This window comes from Semicossyphus pulcher, unplaced genomic scaffold (genome assembly GCF_022749685.1).
Source record: "Semicossyphus pulcher isolate SPU_LCO1_2020_fin unplaced genomic scaffold, fSemPul1.0.p SCAF_24, whole genome shotgun sequence".
Taxonomy (NCBI): Eukaryota; Metazoa; Chordata; class Actinopteri; order Labriformes; family Labridae; genus Semicossyphus; species Semicossyphus pulcher.
The window spans coordinates 13,332,638-13,356,490 of record NW_027211698.1 but is presented as its reverse complement, the minus strand read 5'-3'; the positions used below and the strand labels follow the sequence as shown (position 1 = coordinate 13,356,490).

The window sequence follows — 23,853 nt, the reverse complement described above, 5'->3', positions numbered from 1 at the left end:
GCTTTATGAAGCGTCTGTCAGCAGCATGTGAGGCAGCTGCAGAGAGGAAGAGGAGAGAGGAAGGACAGAGGAGGGGAAACAGGTTGTATGCATCCCTTTAGTAGCGTCGAGGCTCTGCATTTCTGCTTGGGAGTCTATTGGGGCTTTTATTTCATCGAATAAAGGAGCATTGTGTGAAATTCTGAGGAGCAAAGATGAACCAAACTGCCTCCGTCTCTCATCAGATTGACTGCCAGCCCGCCAAGGATACAAAGGTAGGATGGATTTCTTCATATTGTGGTTTATTTCACACATTTTTCCTTCACTTTTCTGTACTTTTTTTGTCCCAAATTCTGCTTATCTTTGCTATTCTAACCAATCTTTTAATCGGTGCATTATTATGAGCAGGGTGTGCAGCAATATTAACCAGACAAATCTTCAAAATTGCTGAAATTTGTCTTTAATTTTGTCTTTAGATGAAAGTTATGTCAACTTTTATTGTGAAAGGCTGTAGCATACAATCTCTTTCTGTCAGCAAAACTCTTTTAATGTCACTTTTAGCCCTTAAACCACTTATTTCTAACATTATCTTTTGAAGAATTGATTATTGGTTCACCTTAAATGCACATTTAGAGACCTAGAAACACATTACACCAAGTTTAATTCATCCTGTTTCTTTCACTAAACCCCTCAAAGTATTTTATTTTTCATTTTCTGATCTTTTTCTGTAAAAAGTTTAAGAGAATTTAGAGACTTTAAGTACATAATTACTTTTTTTCCCTGTTTGTGCTCATTTTGTGCTGCTGATATTATCAATCAATGCGGATAAAACAATGATTGAATGTGTTCATAACTGATTTTAAGCTTAAAGAATCTACATTTGACTCTCTTGTTGTAGTTTGAATGGTTTCCTGCTTATAAAAAGCACAAGAAATGTCCACTGATATCCACTCCGGATGTCGGATTAGCCTCATATTAGCGTATAATGACTGATTCTTTTAAAAGAAGTTGCACTGGATTTAGTTGTTTTTTAGTTTTTCAGCATTAAATTATAAAACTGATTAATCCTGTTGGCTGTTTTATGGGTAAATGAAGGTACAAAGGTATATGCCCACCACCTGCAAATAAGGAAAGACCATGTAAGGACCAAAGCTAAAAACATGCTCGTCAATCTGGCAGTATTTTCCAATCTGTGGCGCTTCGATGCAACCTAACTTGAAGATGTAAAACTTTAAAAAACTGTGCACAAATGTAAAGTATCATCTTTAAAAAATGCTCATTAATTTCCTAAACCAGCTGGGCTCTGTAGTTTTAACCACGTTACTCAAACAGGAGGAAATAGTGCTTTTGTTGGGGACTATTTGCAGCGGCGGATTAATTTGTTGCCGCAGGATTTAGTGAATATTAACGTGGTAAAATGGATATTTTTGGTCAAATACAGCATTATTTTGTTCAAAGATAATGTTTTTATATGATTCACTTTTAATACTTTTATTTGTTATCCTAAATTAGAACACTTAAAAACTGGATCCTTGATATTTCTGTCACATTTTAAGATCAAAGTGAAGACGTGTAGTTTGTGACCTCGCCGTGTTTTCCGCCTGATATCTGCAGTAAGATACAAGACATGATGAGACACGATGACAGCGGCAGGAAGGAATAAAAGCTCCAACATTAAAGAGCTTCATTATCGCTCGCAGTTTATGCAAAGAGGTTCTTAGCTGCGAGTCGACGCTTCAGTCACGAGAGAGTATAATCCCGCACAATCCCACAGCAGCAGGGCGGGAATAATCTGGCAGCTTCGGTTACTTTTGCAAAGAAAACGCTGCTTTATGCTTTCAAAGGATGTGTAGCTCCACAGGTACACGAGATTTGATGTCTGTCGTACTTTTTGGAGGAAAATGACTTCCTTATCTGATCCAAAACTCCCCAAAAAGACTGTTTAAATTCTTTAAAACGAGCAGGGATGCTTTGTTGCTTTTCATGTGCATTATTTAGCCTGGCTGGTTTTAATTGTCCCATAAATCACAGCCCAGTAATCCACCCTCATGTGCCGCCAGCTTCATTAATAAGCCCCCGGCCTCTCGAGATACATTCGCTGTATGTGAGGATCTACAACACAAAGCTGCTCATGCTAATGGAGACACAGATTTTCTGTGTTTTTAGTGGTTATGTTGGTGTGAATTTCTCTAAACTAATATTAGCTTACAATGTGGATACAGACAGATTAGTTTGGCATTAGCAAGTTTGCAGTGTTTTATACAAGTTTAATCGCTAAGAGACCACGTTTGTGCAAAAATGAAACAAATTAGAGTTATCTATGTTTGGTCTGACTGAAGCAACAAGCAACATTAAGCATCATTGTGATGCTAAAGCTTGCATGCAACAGCAGCAAACATGGACATAAAAGAGGCCACATGTGATGATTTTAACATTTAGCAACCTAAAGCTACCATTCATACTAGGGATGCACGATATTAGATTTTTTGCCGATATCCGATATCCGATATGCCGATATTTTACAACTCATTTAGCCGATTACCGATACCGATACCGATATTATTTTCCCGCACACCTAATTGCAGAGATCATCAACTCTCTTCTGTAATGGAATTAGCGTACAGTATAAGGGTGATACTCTCATCACATTTGTGACAACGGTCGGGGTGACGGGTCTTGAGATGGTTAATCAAGTTTGTAGTGTTGAAAGACTTTGCCTTGGCTCCTCCTCGCATCACCGAAGCTGAGCAGTCATTGCAAACAGCAGTTTTGCTATCTATTTCGGACACTTTGAAAAACTTCCACACCACGGACATTTTGGCTTCTAACTCTCTCATGCTGCAGGTAGACACACGTGACGTCATCACGCTGCGCCGCGCAGGTCTTCTTCGCACCGGGGACATTGCGCCAAGTTCGGGCATTTAATCAAGTATGCAGCACCCCATTATTTTATCGGTTAATTATATCGGCGGATATCAGCGTGTTGGCCGATCTCCGATATTTTATTTTTAAGCCGATATTGGCCGATACCGATAACGTGCCGATAATATTGTGCATCCCTAATTCATACCAGACAAAATAAGGCTGCAGAAACAGACTGGAGACTCCAGCCTTCATACGTGACATTCTTAATCAGTGAATGGATTTTGCTACATTTTACCGGACCTTAGCCATTCTGTTTCCCAATAAACAATGCCAAACTCCATTACAAAAAAACATACTTTTTTTGGGATGCAAAGAAAGCTCTGAAAAACCACGTCAGTGAACAGTTCCTGAGGTTTAATGTTACAGGTATTTTGTACATTTTCATGGATCAATTTTCGTATCTGACCATTTTCCTATGCCCCACTTAATAAGGATTCACCCTCTTTGGTTTAAGACGTCTGAATCAGCAGCAAAATGACATTTAGTCTGACGATGAGGATAGGATTTCCCAATGCGTAAATCACATTCAGACCATCTTTGAATGTTAAATATCCCCTTTAGACATGTTTTACGATTCTTAATCCCTCAAAGAGAAATCCTCCACATATCCCAGAAACTATCATCACCGTCTATAAAATAAAGAACAAGTGAGAGAAACACATTAAAAGATTGAAATAGATGCAACAGTTTCAACAGGCTGTGTTGGGTTTTCTGCCCACACACGACCTGCTGGTGTGAACACTGACCCGAGCTAATTCAGTGCCTGTGATCCGCGCTGCAGACTGAAGTCCAACAGAGCGGCCGCTGTGACCCTTAATTCAAACACCCGAGCAGGAAAAAAAAGGCTCGTATACAGCTCTACAGCTTGTCAATCATCTCTGTGTCAACACAAATCAAAGGTGTTCTGGAGGCGGGAGATCTAAACATAGACGCTGCCAGAGCAGAAATCACAAATATAAACTGATTCAGAATTAGCTGGATGCATTAGATATGCATGGCTGACAGCCTTTCAGATTTATATATCAATATTAGCAGCTTATTAATGCTTTTTGACCTGAAGTCGGTCACACTTCCTTTTACATTCCAGTTAAACCCACATTCACTCATTTTTTAGCCACTTGGGGACAGCTAAATCAAGTTTAGTACTTAACATTGACATATTACCACCTTTTAAAGTTGAACTAGTTAGCATACAGTTGCTAATTTAGACATCCAACAGTCATGGAGCAGCATGATCATTCATTTTGATTCGTTTTGTGTGCTCCTGATGAATGCAATTCCAATATTTACTATCTTTTATCTCTGTTTTTGGTCTCCACCACCTAAAATAAGTCACTTCAATGTCCAAGCTGATTCCACAAGGTCGGATTTGATGCCATGTCTTTTCCCCACCCTTGTTTTATCAGTGGATAATGAAAATAAATAGTCAAAAATATATATTATTTAATTTTTGGAGTTATTTAAGTTAATGTTAGGTTATTACATGAAACACAAGACTGTGAGCAACAAGTCTTCTCTTCCTGTTTTAGAGGAATTTCAGGAATTTTATCAACATTATGTCTTCCTCCCTCTATCTGTTTTCTCCTTTTCAGTTGTTGCCATGATCGTGCTTGTTGTTGCTAAGTAACTTGCTATTCAACATCATATGTATCATCTGGAATTTCCCCCCTGGGGATCAATAAAGGATTATCTTATCTGTGTACTGTATGTAGGCCTGTATATATGTCCGTAAAAATCCCATTTGCACAGGGTCAGGAGAGTGGGAGTGTGTTTATGCAGAAGAGTTGGCGGGGAGTCAGTTGTACAATCAACAAGTACTCTTGTGACAAAATGAGAAGACATCTTCACAGCTCATATTTATCGACACAAATGTTGTGTTTTTTTTGTCAGTTTACAAAGAATATTATTAAAAATATTTAAAACACTCTGCGGTCAAGTCTGGCCTTACACTTATAGATTGAGTTTAATTTTTTTGATTGAGTTTTATAGGTTTTAGAAGGCACAATATGTTAGACCAACAGTTTCCCCCTTGTTTCTAGATCTTATGCTAAGCTAAGCTAACTAGCTTGACATTCTAGCTTCATGTTTAAAAAAAGACATATCGTATATGGTATCAATCTTCTCGTCTAACTCTCCCCTACAAAGTGAGCAAGAATATTTCTCAAAATTTTCTGCTCTGTTAAACTCAAAGCGCAAAAATATTGAAACCAAAACTTCCACTATACTCACATGATCTTGGCTTTCAGTTGACATGTTTAATCAATTTAGAAGCAACATTAATAACTCATAACTTTCACTGGGCTGAAGTCCCAGCCCTGAAACCTGTGAAACTGAACAGATTGCCATCATAACAGAGTTTAACAGCCCGTGCAGCTCCCCAGCACAGTCAAAAATCGCTGAATATTAACATTAGCTCGGTGTTGTCAGTAGCCATCTGTTACAGCGGAGATGGACATGGAGTAAAGAGGCTCATTACCATGTGAGCTGTGGAGGGAAGATGACTAACATTGACTTTACTGCACTCAGGATGCTCATCGACCTATGATTAGCATGTTAGCATTGATAGGCGTAAATAACATTATGATATACTCTATATTTAATCCCTTGAATGGATATGAGATAGGCTTTTAAGTTAAGTAGTGCCAAGCTGGTTACACTTGCACAGCCTACACTGTTATTGTGTGAAAGCCAGACTGTCTGTGAGATGAGAAATGATGCTGCCAAGTTCCTACAACACTTACAGAGAAGTGGTGGAATATTAAGACTCTTTAGTAAGAAAAAAAATCAGTAAAACACTGTGAAATTACTCCAGCACAAATAAAAATCCTTAATTCAGTAAAAGTAAATGTACTTATCTTGCAATAAAATAGTGTTTTACTTTTATATATGATGTTTGGATTAACATTGCTGCTGCATTACTATGTATATTGCATTTTACTGCTGTAGATGTTTAAGTTTGAGCTAATTTTAATTACTTTATAAACTATTAATAGAATATATACTATATTATTTATTAAGTCATTTACAGTTTTTACAGCAGAATAATTCATTCAATATGTTTCACAGTTGTGTATTTAGATGCAGCAAATCCTCCTTCCTGCACAGTATCAGGTGGATGGACTGATGCTGCATTCATGTGCTGTTGGAATAGTCCGGAAAATGAGTTTCCGACTGGGAGAATTTCCTGTAAAAGCTGCCTTAAGAACTCTGAAAAGTACGAGAAAATTTTAGTGCTCGACCTGCAGAGTTAAAAGAATTGTTGAAACATTGCTGACCAAATTAAATGTTAAAAACGTAATATTTATTTATTCATAACATATCAATTTTGGAATCTTTAATATGGTATCAGGTTGTAAACATCAGTTGCTGTCCACATACACTGACCAGGATTAGTTCAGAGAAATAAATAACACACAAGTCTGAAGAATGACCTCCCAACTCAGGAATTGGGAATATCCAAGCAGTCCTTGAATGCAGCATTAGCCTCCACTTGCAAGGAAACACCTGAACTGATATGAGGCCTGGTTCAGGCCTTGCTTTGTTTTGGTCCTTGTGTTAGCTGCTACATGCTAGCCTGCATGTTATAAGATGTATTTTCTCCAGCTGAAACAGCACAAGATGCCTTATTTCAGTAAGTGATTTTTGTTGTAGTTATTGCTATTTCTTTGTTCGATCGATCATGAAAGGTTTGATTTGAGTGAGATTTATTGGCGTAGCTTTGTTACTGAGTGTTTTCACTTGGTTCCTACCCATCAAACCATCTGTGTCAGTGTACTTCAGGTACACTTCAACTTTAAGTGCACTGGAAAGGACAAAAAACAGTTGAAAGGTTTTCATACACTCAACTTGTGTACAGATGCAGAAGCTTTTTCAATAGCCCAGCTACCTCAAATTCCAACTTTCAGCACTATGCTATTTTAATATGTTTTTATCCATACAATTTTATTATATTTCTATTATATAATTATAGAGAAAAACACAAAGTCTCATTACTTTATCATATTATTTTGATAAATTTAAGTCTGGTGTAGGTTGTTTACATACACTAACTGTATAGTTTCTATTTAATCTTTATTTACTTTTATATAATTCGTTTCTATTTACATGCACTTTTTTCTGTCTAAACAACAAAACATTTAAATTTAATTATGAAGGGCAACAATTACTGCAACGGTAATAACTAACATGGTACTCATTTCAGTTAACTTATTTATTAAAAAAACAATTAAAACACAATAAATCTGCAGCTTGTTTGTCACTAAAGGGACATAATAACAGGAAATATGCACAAAGTGACTGTATTTATTTTAAATCAGAGCATAAAGTATAATTAAAATGAATGCAAGTCTGTTTTCCGCCACTAGAGGGCAGTCTCTTACAAGGCTGCTCTGCTGCTGCTGTTTCTTCAGTGATGTAATTCAAATTTAGAAACACTTGTGACCTCTAGAGGAAGAAAATGTAAGTTTAAGTACATACAGTTACCCTCCAAATCCCCAGAGACATTCAAACATAAAATAAACCATAAAACAAATAAAGATAAGGCCTTGTATTTTAGACCATCTGCACGCTATGCACCCTCGGTCAAGACAGTAACCTGCCTAAAGGAAATCTCTTAATGCCTCATGTGTTTTTGTATTGTTCTGATATTCTCTTGTCCTTGTGGCTCAAACCGGAGTTGACTTGTGTGGTTTATTTTGGGGGTCAGTGAGTCACACTGCGGCTCATGAGGAATCATCTCGGGTCAGACGTCTGTGAAGTATAATTGCCCAAACCAAGGTCACTGCTGTGAAGGCAGCAGCCCCGAGGCTAAAGGAGAAGCTGATGGATTTCTCTTTTATTCAGCTACAGCTGCTTCACCCAGGCACATAACAAAATACCAGGACTGGAGACTGGGTGATGTGAACTCTAATAATTCAAGAATAGAATCTAGTAATCTAGTTTACATCCATTATTTGCATATGTCCTCTGGATAATTTCAAGTATTATGTCTTAAAAGTGAGATACAAGCTCAGAAAACAGCCATCAATCTCCATTAATAGCTCTGTCCCCAGGTTATAATACACCTACATTTCCACTGCCTGAATCCTAATCGATACAATAATCAGATTTACAGACAAAAATGAATGTATTTCTTTGTTTCTGGGTTTGTTGGCCTGTAAAAAGAAATCTTCATTAAATGCTACTGTTGGACAGTCACAGCTGGTCCAGTACGGAGCTGAATAAAAAGCACTGAGCGAGACACAGATAAGGAAAGGCTGAGCGGCTCTGTGACGCCTCCGACTAATAAAAAGCTTTTCTCTTAATCAGTAATGAACTCTGTGATCCATGGCGTCTCTCCAGGTGGTAATATGGAAGGTTAGAGAGAGTCGGAGGAGGGAAAGAGTGAGAGAGCAAATCATTTTTGAAGTTATAAATCCTGCAAACCAAGTTGCCTTTTAGAAATTGTTTGACATTTTTGAAAATAAGCTTGTCAAGAGTGAGAGGATTTAAAACACTCCTGTGTAGGCCTATGTACAGCTAACTTGAAGCTAAAGCCAGCAGCCAGTTAGCTTAGGCTAGCTTACGTTAGCTAAAGCTTGCTAAAACTGCAAGTCATCTTTAGATTTTTGGAGATTTACAAGTTGATTAGTGATTTGAAGGTGTTGTAGTTGTGTTTTGTTACCTTAGGACAGAGCTAGGCTAGCTTGTTTCACCTGTTTTAAGTTAAAACTGCCGGCTACGTTGAGTATTCTGTCAGAGAAAAATGGCTGCTTTGTGACTATAGCAGGGCTAGCGCTAATTCCAAAGCATGTTTCTTTCACATGGACCCCTTAGCTTAACCCTTAGCATTAGCAATTTTGAAATAATCTGTTGTTTTTGTCGGATAAATGGTTTTTCAGTCTACTGGGAAACATCTCAGGCTTTTGGGATTTTGGAATAATGAGCTATGTCAACGACCTTTGACAGCTAGCTTAAATCTGTCCAACGCTAACAAGATCTAATTACTAAACATGATTAACTATTTATATCCTTGGTTTGTTTGTTTAATCCTCATAAAAACATAAGTTTAAAGTGAATAAGTTGTGTTTTTATGGGGGTAAGAGGTGCTGCAAACAGGGCAAAGGTAGCTAGCTGTTTCCCCAAGCTATTCCAGTAAGCTAGCAAATAAGTTAGGCTAACCGGACCCCAGCTGTAGCTTCACTTTAACAAAGAAAATGAGGGCATTTAAGTTCAACTCTTAAAACTTCAGACCTTCAGATTGCACTGAGATGTTAAAAAACTGCGGCTAACGTTGATGGAAATACCGACACAGTGTATAAATAAATCATAGCGTCTTCCTCTGTGACGGCGCAGCGATGTCAGCATCTTCGTCTCCTCCAGCCCTGCAGCACCTCTCACTTTAATTTTGATAATCTGTTTAAGCAGGTTGAGTTGACTTTGAACTCCAAGTCACAGTTTGAATCCTCCCTCTGGTCTGAAACCCCCTTTGGGATTTTACTTCCTGTCTGTCAACCTCCCTGCTGCTGGCTGATGACATGATTTATGGACGTCGGAAATGTGCAACTTTTAATCGACTTACAGGCAAATTAAAGAACTTTGAACAGGGAAAATTCCCCCCCTAATGATCCTCTGTTTCTGGATCTGGTTTGTTGTCCATGTATTGATTCTGCTCATGAATAAACATGGACGACATGACATCAGGTTGAGTTATTTCCAGCTTCTACAGTTGAGTTTTTATTAAAGCACGAGTCAGGTTGGTGTCAGCTCCTCAGAATCTTCCCGAGGGACCAATTTTCTCCAACTTTATAGACTCATAAGACCAGAAAGCAGGGCCTTATTCGTACGCAGGTTTTATTTTCTATTTAGCACCCTCTACCCACGCATAAACAGCACCCAAACACCCTCCCATAAAACTGTAAAATTCACTTAAAGAAGTAAACAGTCACGAGGCAGATAATGGAAAATGTTAGTGTCTCTAATGCACTGACATTATGTTTGAGTAGCAAAGCTAAGCATTCGTTTGTTGCCAACTTGCAAATATATTTTCTATCCAAACTTCGGGGAAATAACCACTTCTATGTCTTTGCTTGCTTTGCACAACACAGACACCCTGTCTTGTATTATAATAAAGGATGATACTTTAAAACATATAGCTAAATATGGCTGATAATTAACCTACTTCTGTACTATCAAGTTGCACAAATTGAGCATGGAAACAAAGTTTCAAGCTGCCATCGTTGTATTAAGCAATGAGGTGCAACTTCTGATTGAGGGTCTGAGCCTGAAGGCAAAACTTTCGATTGACCAGTTGAACTACATCCAACCCTCACCTATGGTCACAAGCTTTGGGTAGTGATCGAAAGAATTAGATCGCGGATACAAGCGGCTGAAATGAGTTTCCTCTGCAGGGTGTCTGGGCTCAGCCTTAGTGATAGGGTAAGGAGCTCCGACATCCGAGGGGAGCTCCGATTAGAGCTGCTACTTCTTGGCATCGAAAGGAGCCAGTTGAGGCGATTCGGGCATCTGATTAGGATGCCTCCTGGGCGCCTCCCTTCGGAGATTTTCCAGGCACATCCAACTGGGAGGAGACCCCGGGGTAGACCCAGAGCTCGCTGGGGGGATTATATATCCCCTCTGGCCTGGGAACGCCTCGGAATCCCCCAGGAGGAGCTGGAAAACGTTGCTGGGGAGAGGGACGTCTGGGTCACCTTGCCTAGCCTGCTGCCACCGCGACCCGGCCTCGGATCAGCGGAAGATAATGGATTGATGGATGAATTTAATGTTTTTCCAATGGATAAATAAGATAGCATCCATCCCTTATCTATACCGGGTCGTGGGGTGGCTGGAGCCTATCCCAGCTGTCGTTGGGCGAGAGGCGGGCTACACCCTGAACTGATCGGCAGTCAATCACAGGACTGACACACAGAGACGGACAACCTTTCACGCTCACATTCACAAATCAAATCGTATGTTTTAGGATACCGTAGCAGCATTTTTAGTGTCTGTGAACGCTTTGTTCCCTGTGTAGCTTTTGTTCTGTGTTTATTTTACAAAGGGACCGAGTAGAAAAACACCAGAATAGCCGTTTAAAACACCTAATCACTTGTTTTTGGAGCTTAAATTGAATTCAAAGTAAATCGATGACACCTTAGTGATTGTGCTTTTAACCCCGAAGCTCAGTGAATTGAGCTCTGTGGGGCCCCGTATCACCACCAGGCGACCTCCCCCTGCAGCAGGACGAGATGATCAGACTAACGATGCCAAGTGGAACTGGGTTGACTGATTTAACTTATGAATGACACCATTTTTCATGTAGTAAAATCAGAACAGAAAGTGTGTGTGTGTGCCAGACGTGTGTTTACTCTGAGGAGCACAGGCAGACAGACGGACACGCTGGTGGCACGAGCAGGAAAGAGGCTTTCTTTCCCTTGTTTTTTCTCCTTTTTTGATAGTTTTTGGACATTTTTGCCAACTTTTTAAAATCATTTGGACATTAAGGATGGAGCGTCTTTTTTCAGCCTGAGTTTTATGCTTCAAATGTCAGAGTTTTGACTGCAGAGACGTCAAAATGATGGACCCAGAGCTCAGATTTCAAGAGGTGAGGTGTCACTACGCTCTTATTTTTAGAAACCACGGCGCTGTGCTTCCTCTGGAAGGTGTTGACTGAGTGTTATGACATGTGGGCCTGCAGAAGTGGCAGAATATTTAAAATGAAAAGCATCATAGTTTCCTTTAAAGCTGGAGAATCAATTGAGAGGAGTGATGTGTGTGTGTTTTATCGTAAAGTCCCAAGAGTGTGTGCGGCCTCCTGGGAGAGTCGAGGCTCGGAGAAACAGAAACGCGTCCTCTGGGACTCAAAGTGTGTCAGGACGCAGAGTAAATGATGAATGGGCTGGAGGCTGTGCTACTGTGAGATTTGAGGGCAGGATGCTGAGGTTGTGTGGTGCATTGTTTAGCCAATGGAAAGACAGGAAGGACTCGTCTCAGGCAGCTTTTGTTTTCTGCTAAAGGATGGTTCATTGAGGGAAAAAGTGAGCTAAAAATGGAGCAATGAAAAGCAAAATACGATATGTTTCAGGGGGACTGGTAGCATCCTTTTCCAACTCCTCATGCGGGATCTTGTGGCGTTCCCAAGCGTGGTTTTAGTCTACTCCGGCTTCTCCAACCTGTTGGAAATGCCAGAAAACTTCAAAGGAAAGAACCAATAAGCATCCGGATGAAAGTCCGAACCACCTCAGCTGGTGTCCCTCAATGCAAAGCAGCTGTCTTCAGATGTCAGAGCGAATTTGACTCTCTCTAAGGGTGAGCCCGGCCAACCTGCAGAGAAAACTCTTTTTGGTCACCTGCATTGGAAATCTCTTTCATAAGGTCACTGTTCAGAGTTTGGAGACACAATATTGCTTTAAATGTTACCATAAAGATGTAAATTGTCAGACAGTCTCTTCATGGAGGCGTTCATATTTGCACCCGCTTGTACACCAGAAGAAAAGATTGCAAACCATATTCCACACGAGAGCTTAAAGGGCCAGTTCGCCAATTTTTTACCTCAGTCCTATCATGCTATTATGGGGAGCTAATGCAATTATGGTAGGGAAAAAATACAATTCCGCTCAGTGCCGTTGGAGGACGCTATCCGCTTCTCCAATGGGCCCTGGAAAACCTCCGCCAGACTGAAATGCGCCATCTGGCGGAAGCCAGGGAGCTCACTAAATTACACTTCCTCAATCTAGGACGCCGCCTCCGATTTCATGTCTCGTTCAAAATCGTCAGGTTTGAAATGTCGACTGCAGACCTGAAGATTTGTTAGACGATCCACCGGTAAATTCTCCTCATATTTCGAAATCTGTACCGATCTGAGCCGTTGCCTGCAGCGAAACTGTAGTATTTTACTCCAGTGTCTCTGGTCCTTTCAGAGGGAGGGGTGCAATGCACGCTGGGAGTTGTAGGAATGTAGGATGGGCGAAACCACGAGCTGTTTGTAGAACTTTCTCCACAGCTGTGGCGCCAATTTCAAATATTATTGCTTCTACTGATTACAGAGAACACCAGCTTTTACTGAGAGCGGCTTTTTCCAGTTGCTCCTTTAAGAGAGAGGTCTAAAGCCCTGACACATTTTTCATAGCTCGCCCAGTTCAGCGGCAAATGGGCATAAATAATGACATTTGTGTTTTTGAAATGTTTCAACAAAGCTATCACTGATTCAGGGATCGGAGAGCTTCCTCTTATCAATTATCTTCCTCATTCTCTTGACTTGTCTGGCGCAACCCCTACATTGGTGCCACCTCTGCACTGACCAGTTTCATGCCCATTCTTACCATAATTCCTAGAACAGGACACAGGATGGGAGCGAACCATTTCAAGTCTGACGTAATTGTTGGAAAAACAGTAAATCGCCCCAGAATTTACCCCAGGTTGGTCATCTGTTTCATTTTGATACTCTCTCCAGGCCCGAGACGTCACACAGTGAAACCCCGTCGGATAAATTGCAGCCCTGCAGCTTGTTTTATTTTTCTGACAGTGCACCGTCTTTCCCATGATGCTCAGCTGACTAAAGCCCACCGAAGCCTCAGGCTGGTTAATGGGTCAGTCTGGAAACCAGGACCTACTTTTTTTTCTGGGTCAAGGTAGAGGATCTTCCACAGCCACAGTGACTCTTCTAATTTTTATTTTAGTTACTTGTTTGATCTGGATTTGGAGCCCTTATATGAAAACCTATACAGAGATGAATAATATATTTTGCAGGGACATGCAGGCATAACACTCCCACATACAGCTCATTGTCCTTGTGCCGAGGCTGTTTGCAATGAAATAATTCTATAAAAGGATATTTTGGCCTTGTAGGCATTTAAAGCATCCTCGCAGTTCTGTGTTGAAGGCCTTTATAGAGTTTATTTCTTTTATTTTAAGCATTTACAGGTTGGTCTTTGACTTCCTTTCTTAATGACAGCTCAGTTTAGTACCCTGTTGATTAAAAATAATCTGAAATATTCTGAAATGCACCAAAGAAAACGTTTAATGTTGCTTGTAGTTTCAACAGTTTTGATGTATCTTTTATCGTGCATGGATATAATCCATCATAAACAAAATTTGGGATAATTTTGGCTCATTTTAACGATATCACTACAAGCATAACCACCTAAATAACTCCAACATACTCCCAAATCACAAAAACAGTTGATTCATATGTTCTGCCTATTCCGCCGACAATGCATTAAAGCAGCATTAAATCACATTATAGTCAAGCCGACTGAACAAAGACAGAAGTGGCCTGCTTTACTTTCTCCCGTTAGTTCGGTTTGTTTTTTTGTATCCCGGAGAAGAGAAGCGACTTCAACCTGCTCTTATCAACACTTCTGGGTCAATTAACCAACTTAGGAACCTCTCTTATCTAAAATACACTTTTCCTCTAAACCTCAGTGGTTCCAGACTTGAGCCCTGCAGGCTTCCATCCTGTCTGCAGGTTAATTACATTCACCTGCCGTCCCGGGTGTGAAGCAGTCCCTGATTAGACGGCGGGAGGGGAACCCAGGAGGAGTTTGCAGAAGTGAGGAGGAAGAATCTCAACAGCTTTTTGAGTTTAGGTTTAGCTTTGCAAATGTTTAAGAATGAAATCCACAATAACCTTCTAAATGTGTAATTCAGGGGTCTATACAGTTAGCATCTAAACCCAAATACTGTAATTTAAGTTGCTGTAAACTTTCCGGATACTTGGTTGAATTTGGCTTTCTTATGCTCGGATATTTATAAAGAAAAATATGAACATGGCAGCTAATCGTGTGTTTGTTTACACCCAGCGCTAGCTAACCTACGGGCCATTGTTGTCTATTTTCAGCGGTAGATGTTGAGCGTTGGCAGAGGGGTTTTTGTTCCGTAATGCAAGAGCACTAGTTTACGATACAGAGCTAGCTTTTAGCATGGTGTTCATAGCTTTGAGCACAATTTGAGGCATCTTAGCTATCGTTGCACATGCATGCTAATGGCTAACTAAGCATTTTGTAGCATTCAGTGACATACTGAAATCAATATTTTGGGACGTCGGGGCTTCTGCTACCACTGATTGTCACATGCGCCATTGTTGAGGGCGGAGCCAGGCAGATGTCAATCAAAATGTGATAGGCCACGCCCACACAGACTTGAGAAACGGTTAGCAAAATGTGTTTTGTATCTTGGTTTTCCAATATTAATGAAGGTTTATTTTCACTTAGACTTAAGTGGATGCTTAAGAAGACTCAGCTTAAAATGAAAGATATATTTTTACTATTTCCAACCAAATTTCAAAATAAAATAACAGCCTTTTTTTCATTTTCATCTCAGTGTTGATCCCAAAAGTTTAAAGGTTTAATTGAGTCTCAGTCCGAGTAAGAAACATCCTTGGCGGTTGGTTTTGGAGGACAAAAGGCTCGGAACTGCTTAATATTTTACAAGACAAAACAAAAACTAGCACAACAGAAAAAAACACGACGATTGTTTTTACTTTTCTGTGCAACAAATCAAATCAAAGTGGCATAAAACACAATTTTAACTCTTAAAGCTGCAGGCAGGAAGGCTCAAATATATGCATGCAAGTGTAAGCAATGTATGTAGTAATGTACTGTATGTGGACACACTAGCATTATGCTGCCTTTGTGGTCTGCAGGCTGTGGAGAAGGTTTCAGCCTCGGGGACATTAGTGAACTTCTCAAACAGCAGCAGAGGTCAGAGCGAGAGATCATTTCCACGTGCTCTCTGATTCCACCTGTTTAATATTTAATGGAGGAGGGAAGAGAGTCCAACCCGGGCTTTGAGGATCTCTTCCTCTATCTTCTTCTCTTCCTCTTTGCCCCGCTCTCTGTCCATTTACTCGTTATCGCTTCCTCTCTCCGCGACCCAAGAATTTTTCATTCCGCTGCTATTTTATTCCCTCGTTCTCTGCTCGCTGAACTCCATTCAAGCGCTAATGCTGCTTGTTTAGTTTCAATCAAGCCTTCACTCACGCACGCTTGTCTTACTGCACGTCTGACTTTCTTTTTAAAGATGTCTTTGCCTCTCAAAGGCTGCTTGAGATAACTGTTTGGAAAGAGGAAGTCATCAAGTCAATACAGCCAGTCATGTTCAAGTTCAAGATCGCTCAGTTTGATGCTTAATAAATAAATGAATGAAAAACAGAGAGGGAATGCTTGTAAGACCTTCACTGTGACCTCAATGGTTGCCATCTTGGCTTTGTAGCAGAAGGGGTGGACACATCATCGGCACAGATGAGCCCTTAGCATGAAACATGAAGCAGACACAAGCAAGTAAAAGGGTTAAATGTCAGCTTTAATGCTCCACCCTTTGACATTTCAGCATTTAGAAGAAGGAGAAGAGAAGAAGAAAAAGAAGAAGAAACAATAGCTGTGTCCCAATCCAGGAGAGGATGAGTCATACATAGCTTGTGTAGACAATAAGGCTGAACAGAAATGAGAAGGTTTGGTCTATGGAGGATTTCCTGTTTGCGTCACCAGCTGTTTCCGACCTTATCCTTTCCGTCACCAAACGCTGCTCCTGTCGCCTAGCAACAGGTAGCTAGCAGGCTAAGTAGCTAGCATAACTAACGTCACATAACTTAACCTCTTTTTTTAAAGATATCTCTAGCTATTCGATTGACTTGAAACAAAAAACTTTTACATTTAAAAGTTTATTCTTTCGGCAGCGGAAGAGTCCGCCATGTCGTGTGACTTGCCGCACAATGCATCTCGGGATATGTTGGGCCGCGAAGGATGCACCCGATGGATCCTTCGCAGCCCGAGAAACGGAGGACGCATTTGTTGAATTGGGACAGCCTTCGACGCGCCGCTGTGATGCAATTGGCCTTCAAATACGGCCTTCAAAGGCTGCAGCCTCTAGACTGGGACACAGCTATGCAGTTAGCAGTGATACCTGTTTATTCATACATACATTTCATAATGATACATGGACAGTGGGTGGTCCTTAATGTGGCCCAGGACACATGTGTGTTCGCACTTCCAGACGAATGTTGATAAATGCGCCCCAGACCACCTCCGAATGTGGCCTGAGTAATCGGATCTGAATGCGTCCTGGGTGTGTTCACACCTGCACTTAAGGCTCACAAAAACCACATGTTGATACTAAGTGTGAACAGGGTCATAGCTACAGGAGGCCGATTCCTTTTTTTAAGTACAAGGTAATGCAAACCATGTTTATGGCCGGGGTGTTGAAGGTTGGTAGCTGTGTTCACAATATAATTTCTATTTATATTGTCATCCTATGTAAACTATATACTGTATGTCACTTATTGTGATTGACAAATGGTTGCCAGTTAGAAACAGTTGATTAATCAGTGCAACACTGTTTCAAATATGTCAATCAAGTTTGTTATTCTTTAATTAATTAAACTTCCAAACTTAAGGCCACTTTGTAAAAATGATTAATGGCAATTTTGAGTTCCAACTGATGAATGGTAGGTGGCACAAATGATGAATTATGGCTCTGTTTTCATCATGTTGCAGCTGTTTAATTAAATCAGTTAAAAAAGTAATACTCCATTATTCAATTTAAGTGTATTTTCATCACAAAACACTTTTGTTACTTCCACCTCTTATATATTTGTTCCTCACAGGTATAGACACTCATATAAAGCCGAATATGTGCATGCTGGTTTTTCATCTTCATTTATGATTCCTTATTTTTAGTTGTGATAGTTTTTCACATTGTGTGTTGTTTGAGGGTTATTCATGTCTTCGGGGCTTTCTCTGTGACACCTATCAGTTTGCATTCAGTCACTTGGCAGCAGCAAAGGCCGGCTGCTTCCTGATCTGCTCGATTGTCTCGCTTCATTCCCCTCTGAAGGGATTTCTCAGCCCGCTTCATTCTCCGATGACACGCTGAGCCATAATCCTATCATTTATATCCAAGGGGTGTATTCTAATAGCAGATATCACAGAGGAGCTCTTATAATCCCTGAAGTGATACTGTAGGAGTAGTGGAGTGACATCATCAGAGGTAAAAATACCACCAAGCGCAAGACGCAGGCACACTGTAGGGCCCTGTGGGGATATTACACTGCTGTACGAACCACACCAGCAGTTTTCATAGAATGCATTGCTGCTGCAGAAGTGTCAGTTATTATTTCCTTTGTATTAAAAGTACCAGAAAAGTTTAAAAAAAAGTTATTTTAAGAATCTGATGGGATGATTAAAGAGGCTATTTTTTACATACTTAATCAAGGAATGGACGGTATCATTAGTCAGGATTAATTAAACCACAGACATGATTTTTAGCTTAATTAATGACTGATTTCAAGTTTTAAATTGCTTTAATTAACTGGGGAGACATAATAAGACTATTTAATATTAAGCCCAGGAAATTTAACGGAATATTTGACACCAAACTAAGTTTTTACCAAGGTATCTGATCTATATGTGGATAGAGTAGTTATATTTTAAAGAAAAAAAAGACATAAACCATTTTAACACGTTACTAAGTTAATGTACTTAACAGCACTTAAGTACTCTGAGATAATTAATTCAAGTTTTTCATTTCATACTGCTTTTTTCCATCACATTTCAAGGGAAATGTTATATTTATAGGTACAAAAACATAATCAACATATAAATAAAGATGTAATATTGTTATTTGATTGTTTGTATCCGGATTTTGCAGTGATTAATATTGTTTTTATTATATATATTATTCACTCAACGTTGAACTAACAGTACCTACAGTAGAGTATGGCCACAGATTCAGCACCATGGACAGCGCTACATTCATTCAGTTCCGTGACACCGGATGCTTGCATCAATTGAAAAAATAAAAGCCTAAGATGAAGATTGTACTTTGTCCTGTAACTGCTGAACAACAATTATTTGTATTAAATAAATTATGACATAAAATGTAAAGACATTTCTGTTGGTTAACCTCTATTTTATTTGACTGTATGATGATTTTGGGCTGCAACAAAATGAAAAAAATATATAAATATATATATTATAATGAATACATTTTGGCAACCTGTGTAGTACGTTATCTTGCAAAACTATATATCATCCCCAAGCTAACAAAGCAACCAGAACAGAAAAAGCAAATAATAAGAATTGTATGCAAGATATAGAACCATAAAGTACAAGGACCATTAAATAAACCTACATTATACAATGGCAACAGAATAAGAGAGGTAAAACAAGAAGAAACATGTTAAATATGTCTCTAAGGATAAACTGACGCCATATTATCATACATAAAACATACAGTTGTCGTTTTAAAAGAAAGATTAACACTCACGATTCAGCTTTTGACTGTTCAGCAGCCTTTATTTTGAAAGTAGCACCAGGAAGTCGCTCTGGCTTGATTCCGGTTAGCTTACCGCTCGTGCAGCTAAATTGCCGCGCGGACACGTTTGGATGTTAGTACCGGGAGAGCGGTTGGATTCAGGCTGAGCAGAAGCACCGTTTCTCCGGGACAATGACCGCGTCCAAAGACCCGACGAAAAAGAAGCCGAAAGAGGGGCAGCAGGACGAGGTATTTACTAGAAATTAACCGAGAACTACGTTAATTTTAATTTTATTTTCATTCGTTTAGCTCATTCGTTTAGCTTAAGCGTTTAGGTGCTACGTTTAAGGACACCAAAGGAGACAAGATGTGCTTGTCCTTTCATAGAATATAATTAAAATATGATATATATATATATATATATATATATATATATATATATACTAAAATACAATAACAAGTACAGGAAGGTCAAGGCTTCAATTTAGGAATACAGTGACAAAGATAATGAGTTTTCTCTTGTTTTGAAGGGGTTATCCTGTTTCCATGTAAACAGTTCTATTCAATAGTGAGACTGTACTTTAGATATTAAGTACAAGTAAAAGTAGCGGTCTAAATCAAGTGCATTAGCATCAGTCTACTCTTAAATGAACACAAGTAAAAGTACTAATTATGCAGAATGGCTTCACACTCATGTATTATGTATAACTTTATTATAATTAGTGGTATAATACAAAGTACATCACTTTAATGTTGCTGCTGGTAAAGGTAGAGTTAATTTAATCTACTTAATATACTGCTAAGAAGCTAATTCATTAATAATACATCATCATTTATTATATTTTAGATGAATTTGTTGGTTTAAAAAGTCCAATATTGGCTCCCAAAAATAAGTATAAGATGGACATTCTCAATTAAAAGTACCTCTAAATTGCTTTTTAGTGAAATACTTCCTACTAATGGTGACTGTAGATGTATTATTGTATATGAGAATGACATAAATCACAGTGGTGTTTTTTTCTTCTTCATATTTTGGTTTGTAAATCTTTGTAGCAAACCGAGCAAGTTTTATTTTCTTAACTTATACCCCTGAAATCCTTCTTCTTCTCCAAATTTGGATTGTCGATCTCTTTCTGTGTCTTCATCCCTTTAAGTCTCCTCCTCTATATATCACTCTCGAACACTCTCACTTGTTTGCCCCTCGCTTGCTTTACTTTCCACTGAAGTGAGTCTGATCGACAGGCTAGACTGTGCGTGCTAAAGCTCACACGCACACACAAACACATTGAGCATGCAGAGAATTAGCTCCAAGATGTTGAACTAATACCCTGAACAGTCGATGGCCCAGTGGTGTGCAAAGGAGGCTCTACCCACTGCTGGGTGTGTGTGAGAGTTTTTCCTGCGTCATTAATTAAGCGGCTTCTCTCTTGTTGACAGTGTAAGTGATAAAGATTGTTCTAAACATGTTCTTCTCACCTTTTTTTAGCATCATACATAGATGTTTTATGATGATAATCCTTCAATTACACTAAAGTCAGTGCTATAGAGGCTAGTTGTAGTGCTGTTAATGAACTGTAATGAGGGAAACGAAAGGATTCAGGATGTTTCCAAAGTCTTAAAATACATATTACAGTTATGCAAACATTTAGTTTTTATGTATTTATTTGACGGTAACTTAAGCTTGAAAACCAGTGACATAATCAAGATTTTCAAAGTTATTTTGTCTGGAATTTGTTGGCTATTAGGTCCAAAGAGTGCAGATGTGCTTGCAACCTGCATTCTGTCTAATGGCCAGCAGGGGGGCGACTTCCCTTGCTGCGATTGTGTCTGTCTTTGAGAAAATGACTTGATTTATTACCTTAGTCAACATTTTCATAATGACTTCATGGTCTCTTTCATTAGTTTAAAGTCCACGTCAATACAGTATGATGTTAATTTAGTAAATTATGGTCCCATTTAGAGTAAAATAGACCATAAAGCAGGGTGTGATTTAGGGTGTGGCAACCTTTGGATCGATCAAGTCCCTAGCATGGCTGCTGAAAAATTTTAAGTGTTCTAAAAGACCATTTTAGGAGTCTGATAATTGTTTTTTTTTGGTTTGTAAATGTGATTCAAAGCCTGTTTTTAGCTAGCCAAAATTAGCAGAAACTGTAAATTGCAGATGCACCTTGCTAACCAATGAAGCACCACTGTTCGTTGATAACTTAGTGTTTGCTAATCCCTCACTCCTCTAAAGCTGCACCCTCTCGTCCAGATATGGTCTCTTCTGGCTGCAATAAACAAAGATGGTGACAACTAAAATGACAAACGCAAGGGTTCAAACTAGAGTTCACAAGCCAATAAAAGACAAAAGACAAGACAAAAAAGATGCCAAACTAAAGATTTTTCTGCCTTTTCTCAACCATTGTTCTCCAGGCACTTTGAAAGCAACAGGTGTTTCTTGCTCGTCTGGAGTTTTACAGCTTAAACAAGTAGTACTGCTGGAAAAGCTAACACTCAGTCTGACAAGTTTTAAGTGAGAAAAAGGCTTCAAACTGTCCTCTTTGATGTGTCTCTGTCTTTCTCCAAAGCTTTGAACATCTGTGAATTAAACACTGTATGACAGCTCTACCTGTTACATCCCCTGCAGTGTCCCTGCTGGAAACCTCCGTATACACGCCTCGTTTTCTGGCTGAATCCGCGGTTTAACCGAAAGCCCTTCTTGCATCATTCTCCTCGTCTTTTCTCGTCTCAGCTGCAGGTGACTTACATCATCCTGGCACGGAGCGAGAGTGAAACATGAGTCCAGAGAAATGATGTAACCCCGTAGCTTCTCCTCTGGCAGGGTCAGATACAGTATGTCACCAAATTAAAAGTTTCGTTCGTACAAAACTCTTCGGTTTGGATGCATCTGAAGAATATAAAATCGACAGCGGAAATTACATCTTTCCTCAAAAAGCCCAAGTGGTTACCTTGTATTTATTTTTCGTCCAAATATCTGAACCCTGATGACTCTTTTTGGTGGATAATCACTGCTCTGTCTAGACAGAATGATATAAGAGTGTGTACAGTTATATAAGAGGAGCTGCTGCACTGTAAAATTCAGATTAATCATGTAGTTAGATGATAAATACAAACGCTAACAAGTCTGCTTGATTCAGACATATAGTGGATTTCAATCAGGGTGGTTTATTTCTTCATGTCTAGATAAAAACACGACATGAACTCTTATTGTTCTGCATATTCAGACAAAAGAATATAATGAAAGAAACAACTGCTTTAAATGCAACTTATTGCCTTTTATTTTAATTATTTTCTTAGTTTTTGATGTTATTTTTAGAGAGAAACTGATCATGCTGGTTTAAGTCCTCTGCATTTATTTGTAACATATAACAGGAGCTAAAAAGAAACCTTCATAAGAAATATTAGCTTGAGCCTGTTTGTAGTTCTTTATTTCCTGCCTGCTATTTTTTATTACTGTAATACGGTAATCAAGTAGCTTTAATTTAAAGGGCCAGTTCGCCAATTTTCAACCTCAGTCCTGTCATGCTGTTATGGGGAGCTAATGCCATTATGGTAGGGAAAAACACATCATCTGGCGGAGGCCAGGGAGCTCGCTAAACTACACTTCCTCAATCTCGGACGCCCGCCTCCGATGTCATGTCTCGCTCAAAATCGTCAGGTTTGAAATGTAGACTGCAGACCTGAAGAGTTTTGAGACGATCCTCCGGTATATTCTCGTCGTGTTTCAGATTCTGTCCCGCTCTGAGCCGTTGCCTGCAGCGAAAAACGTTAGTATTTCACTCCAGTGTCTCTCGCTGGGCCGTTCCTTTCAGAGGGAGGGGAGCAATGCATGCTGGGTGTTGTGGGAATGTAGGATGGGCGAAACCACGAGCTGTTTGTACAACTTTCTCCACAGCTATGGCGCCAATTTCAAATATTATTGCTTCTATCGATTACAGAGAACACCAGCTTTGACTGACAGCGGCTTTTTCCAGGGGCGAGTTGCTTCCTACCTTTGTGCGATTATTCCAAAAATAGGCAACAACTCTTTTGTTTTATTTGTATTTTAAGAAGAAGTTTTGTGATTCTTTAATTGCAAATTTTCTCAAAATTGTATACGTTTTTTTTTTTGTCTAATTCAACTGAAATAATGCAGAAGTCTACAGCTGTGTGAGGCAGGTTCTGTAGGCTAAATGCTAACGTTAACTTGCTAGCATGCTGATATTTTAGAGGTTTAACACATTCTCCATCTTTAGCATCTTTCGCACATGAGCTACGGACAATTTTTAGACATTATGGTCCTGATATTTTCCGGACTTGCCTTCATATGTCACGCAATTTTTTATAAGTTCAAAGCTTGTGTAAAAGAGGTTTTAGTTTCCTGTCTTAGCATGCAGCATGTGCTAATTGGCACTAAACACAGTGTGCAGCTGAGGCAGATGGAAATGTCATGTGCATTTACAGGTATATGTCATAAAAGGGAAGTGTTGGGTAAAATGCAACACTGATAACTTTGTATTCCAGGCCCAGTAGTTCAGATGAATCTCTGATAGCTTGTGTGTTTTTGTGCGTTTTTCAGGAGTTTGTGGACGTCAGCCCCCCGCAGAGGAACTGGAAGGGCATCGCCATCTCTCTGCTGGTGATCGTGGCGGTCTGCTCGCTCATCACCATGTCTGTGGTCGTTCTCACACCCGGTATATATGCTAAGTTACTGCTACTTACTCTGCAGTTTCAACAGTTGTT

At 39.5% G+C, this 23,853-nt stretch overlaps 1 protein-coding gene across 2 annotated transcripts in view; it reads left to right on the top strand.

Moving 5' to 3' along the window:
• LOC138603485 (inactive dipeptidyl peptidase 10-like) overlaps positions 1-23,853 on the top strand; it is a 59,837-nt gene continuing 35,984 nt past the window's right edge. The window contains exons 1-2 of one of the 2 annotated variants that reach the window (XM_069675295.1): positions 1-254; positions 23,690-23,804. In XM_069675295.1, the coding sequence (XP_069531396.1) occupies positions 195-254; positions 23,690-23,804 (175 nt within the window). In that variant the 5' untranslated portion in view covers positions 1-194. Of the gene's footprint in view, positions 255-19,312; positions 19,378-23,689; positions 23,805-23,853 lie in introns of those variants that run through there. The other variant, XM_069675296.1, reaches the window with a different exon arrangement.